At 38.5% G+C, this 4479-nt stretch overlaps 1 protein-coding gene across 1 annotated transcript in view; it reads right to left on the minus strand.

Annotated features, from left to right (window-relative positions):
• Nucleotides 1-1280: 1280 nt before the first annotated feature.
• LOC311044142 (alpha-1-antitrypsin homolog) overlaps nucleotides 1281-4479 on the minus strand; it is a gene marked incomplete at both ends in the record, with an annotated part of 4163 nt that continues 964 nt past the window's right edge. Inside the window, 4 exons of the mRNA XM_084055562.1 lie at nucleotides 1281-1469; nucleotides 2971-3112; nucleotides 3673-3818; nucleotides 3986-4012. Coding sequence (XP_083911688.1) covers nucleotides 1281-1469; nucleotides 2971-3112; nucleotides 3673-3818; nucleotides 3986-4012 — 504 coding nt within the window. The remainder of the gene's footprint in view (nucleotides 1470-2970; nucleotides 3113-3672; nucleotides 3819-3985; nucleotides 4013-4479) is intronic.

The raw sequence follows: 4479 nt of genomic DNA on the forward strand, positions 1-4479 counted from the left end.
TCAAGGACCCCCAAATTGACACTTATTAGACCGCGGACCCCCATTTCAAAAGATATGCCAGGGACCCCCATAAGAAAAGATTTTTTTACGGCTCTAGCAGTGATTCTCAACCATTTTAATTTCAAGGACCCCTGGCAGTTTGACATGCATTAGGGCTACGGACCCCCATTTAATCGCATTTCTATCACTTGGACCGCAATTTATATTGTAAAATCTATGTCAATTTAACTCTAAGAGTGTACAAATGGAACCAAATGGTCCATTTGGTTCCATTTGTACACTCTCAGAGTTATAAGGGTCCATTTGGTGCCTAATCTATCATTTAGCTGGGGACCCCCTGGAACTCCCTCAAGGACCCCTGAGGGTCCCCGGACGCCACTTTGAGAACCAATGTATTCGAGCAGTGGTTCTCAAACTTTCTTTGTGTCAAGGATCCCCAAATAGATATATATTTGGCTTTTACATTTAAAACTACTCAGAAAGCCAAGAACCAAATATAAACAATACAGATGTCAGGATTATAAAATGAAGGGACCACAACAAGAAAACAGGTTTAGAGAGGATTTAATACGTTGACAGTCAACATCTGTGATTGAATGATTGTGAACAGACAGTTTGTGTCTGTCTATTTATCTCACTATGATGAATTGAGTACATGGGAACCCCATTTGAAACAAGCCATTAGGCAGTGGTGTAAAGTAACTAAGTGCATTTACTTAAGTACTGTACTTAATTTTGAGGCATTTGTACTTTACTTGAGTATTTCCAATTTCCAATACTTTTACTTCTACTCCACTACATCTCAAGAGGCAAATATTGTACTTTTACTTCACTAGAATTATTTGTAAACTTTAGTGACAAGTTACTTTTCAGATATAAATTATGATATTATGAAACATATATTAAGCGCTTCAGCCCTATTTTATACATCGGCTATTTGAAAATAGCCGATATACAAGCTCACAACGCGTCGCATCGCATGCTATTTTCAAACATTTAGTACTTTTACTTTTGGTACTTTAAGTACATTTTGATGCCAATACTTTTGTACTTTTACTCAAGTACATTTTGAATTCTGGACTTTTACTTGTAACAGAGTAATTCTATATTTATGTTGTACAGTATTGGTACTTTTACTTAAGTAAAGAATTTGAGTACTTTTTCCACCACTGCCATTAGGCTTTCATGGGCCTATTTAGTTGACCTTGTATTTAAACTGTACTTTCATGAGCAAATTTCTAAATAAAGTATTCAATCAATCAATCAGACAGTTTGTCTCGTCAGACGTTTGGATTGACGATCTTTCCCACAAACAGGATGTTGTCAGAGTCGGCGATGAGAACCATGAAGGGACGATCGAACTTCAGCTCAGGGACTATAAAACTACTGTATGGGACGATGCGGATGCCTGTAACTCCAGCCGCAGTCGCTCCAGTCTCGTCTACGTCCAGCGTGGCTTGGTGCACGACCTGCAGTGGTGAAAAAAAGTACTCACATTTTTTACTTAAAGGTAGGGTAAGTGATTTACTTTGGTTAAAATAAGTGTTAAATAGCTCTATATTCTGATAGTACTCATTGCTATAGAGTGTTTGTTCAGAAAAAGGAGTCTCCCATGTCTCTCCAGCTCTTTATTAAACAGAAAATTAATTTTCAATGCTCTCTCCTGATTGGCTTAAACTGTGTCACCTACCTGAAAATGTACTATATTCTGTTTACTAAAGAGCTGGAGAGAACTCTGTGACCGAACAAACACTCTGTAGCAATGATTACTATCACAATATACTACTTTAACCTTTTTAACAAAAAAATAAATAAAACAAATATCACTTACCTTACCTACCTTTAAGTAAAAGCATCAATACTGCAATGTAGAAATAAGTCCCGTATTCAAAATGTGCTTGAGTAAAAGAACAAAAGTATTGGTATCAAAATATACTTAAAGTACCAAAAGTAAAAGTAATCATTGTGATGGTCCCATTTCACAAGTTCAAATTGTATAAAAAAAAACGTTTGAAAATAGCAGATCTACAGGCTCACAATGCGTTGTATTGCGACCCATTGTGAGCATTGTGACACATTGGGTGCCGAAGGCGGCTTCACCATTCGAGTCGCTGAGCAGACGCCCCCCTCGAGACGTCAAACGTGGCCGACTATAGGTTCTGGTGGCCAGAACCGTTATTATAGAAATATTATATTCCGGTCAGGTGAAGTTTAGACCATTTATTAGGAAGATTTCAGCAGAGCATATACTTGGCAATCTATACATTTATGCCACCATACCGTTCTTGTATTCATCCAATAATAGAACCAAACATGGGGGTCAGGCTTTGTTGAGGAGCCTGGTGGCTGCTGGACTGATGGACCGTCTCTGTCCTTTGTTGTCATATAAAAGAAGGGACAACTAGACCAGGGCTTCTCAAAGTGGGTACTGCGGCACCCTAGGGTGTCAGGGGTGCCTCAGAATACTTTGATAATATTTGGAATTTATCAATGTCACTTCAGTTTAACCACTTAGACCCTCTATATACTTTAGTTAAACTGTACTTTGCTGCCTTTCAGCCTACAGTTCTCCAAGTATATAGTAAAAATAGCAGATCTACAAGCTCATAACGCGTCATGTTGTGACACGTTGTGAGCTTGTAGATCGGCTATTTTTGGTGAATGTCCCCCCCAGAATAGGAATGCTGGGGTTTCAGTGGTTAAACACCAAGTATATAAAAGTTATTTTCAGTCTGTCCTAAATAATGGAGACAAATATTCTCTACAATTTTCCTCGTGACATATTGTATCTTTGGGGGAAAGATTTACATGTTTACGCACCGTTAATATGATAATAAATAAAGTGCTATAAAGTAACAATGTCATTCACGGATGCCGTGGATGAAAAGGTTATTTGTAGGGTGACCTGAGACAAAAATGTTTGAGAACCACTGAACTAGACAGACAGTGATCCGTTGTGACAGCTCTTACCTCTGACACAGACACAGCCTCTGCAATGCCACTGAGATCAGCTGCAGCACCAAACACGTCTGTTATTCCCATCTGACGCAGCACAGCGTTCAGGTTCATCTTAGTCTTGATGGAAAACTTGGGAACAAATAAATTGTACTCCCTGAAAAGGAAATACAAAACACACTTAAGACTATATACGGCAAAATATTGTGGATGATCATGTTATTATAAGATCATTCTGGAATTGATTGATCCATCTCTGACTTTAAGTGTTTTGTGAAAGTAATGCAAAGGTCATTACTTGGCACAGAAAGTAATATTCTAACATACTTTAGCAAAGCGACTTTAGGTATACCTTGAAAAGCGTTTTTATTTGTTATTATTATTAATCATTTTAATGTGTAATATATGATGTCCCTATTTTGGGCATTTCTCCAGAAAATCTTCAGCAATAGCAAATCTACACAAAATATTTCGAGCTTGCAGATTGGCTATCTAAACATTTGCAACAGGATATGTTTTTTTTTTTTTTTTTTTTTTTTTGGGGGGCTTTTTGACAGGAAACGGGGGAGAGAGATGGGGGAAGACACGCAGCAAAGGTCGTCGGGAACGGGACGCGAACCCGCGACACGTTGTCAGTTAAGGGATTTCAACCGAGGGTGCCTGGACCGCGACGCCACGGCCCAGGCAGGGTATGTTTTTTTAAGTGTAATTTTAAACCTTTTCTTCATCCCATTGAGCCACTTGGTGTAGTGCATGGGACAGATGGCCTCCTCCAGTTGAGTCAGCTTTGTGCCTCTGTCAGGCAGCATCAGCAGCATGGAGTAGGAGTTGTTGAAGGGTAAACGGAGGACGGTGGTGGAGATCTGCCGGCAGGGACGGATTATGGCTTGGGCAAAGTTTGCACGTGCACAGGGCCCTGAGCCAATGGGGGCCCTTGGATTTAATAGGCTTTTAAAAAATATATATATAATATATATATATATATATATATATATATAGACATATATATATAGACATCGAACCATCGAACCTCCATGTTCATCATCTGGACTGGAACCTGCATATTTCAAAAGACAACATTTCAGACAAAACATTAGATATTATACAATGCAAATAGGTGCAATTAGTGTTTATACCTTTGAGACAAACTAATAAAAAGACATAGAGATTTGACACAGTGTGGATTTTGACAGCAAATTTTGATTTAGTTTCAGTCATAGTCTTTTGAATAAAATTCCATTAAGTTTTTGTCATATTTTAGTCATCTGAAATGTTTTAGTTTTTGTCTAGTTTTAGTCGACTAAATACCATAAGATTTTTGTCAATCTACAGTTGATTTAGTCGACTAAAATGTATTGTGGCGGCGCCTTGATGGCGTTGTAATGGCTGATTTTACACTTGGTTGCATGCTGAAAATAGCCGATCTACAAGCTTACAACGCGTCGTGCTGCGACGCGTTGTGAGCTTGTAGATCTGCTATTTTCAGAGCACAACACCTGAGCGCAACCAAGCATAAAATTACTT

This window comes from Gymnoscopelus microlampas, assembly GCF_963454915.1.
Source record: "Gymnoscopelus microlampas genome assembly, chromosome: 4".
NCBI lineage: Eukaryota > Metazoa > Chordata > Actinopteri > Myctophiformes > Myctophidae > Gymnoscopelus > Gymnoscopelus microlampas.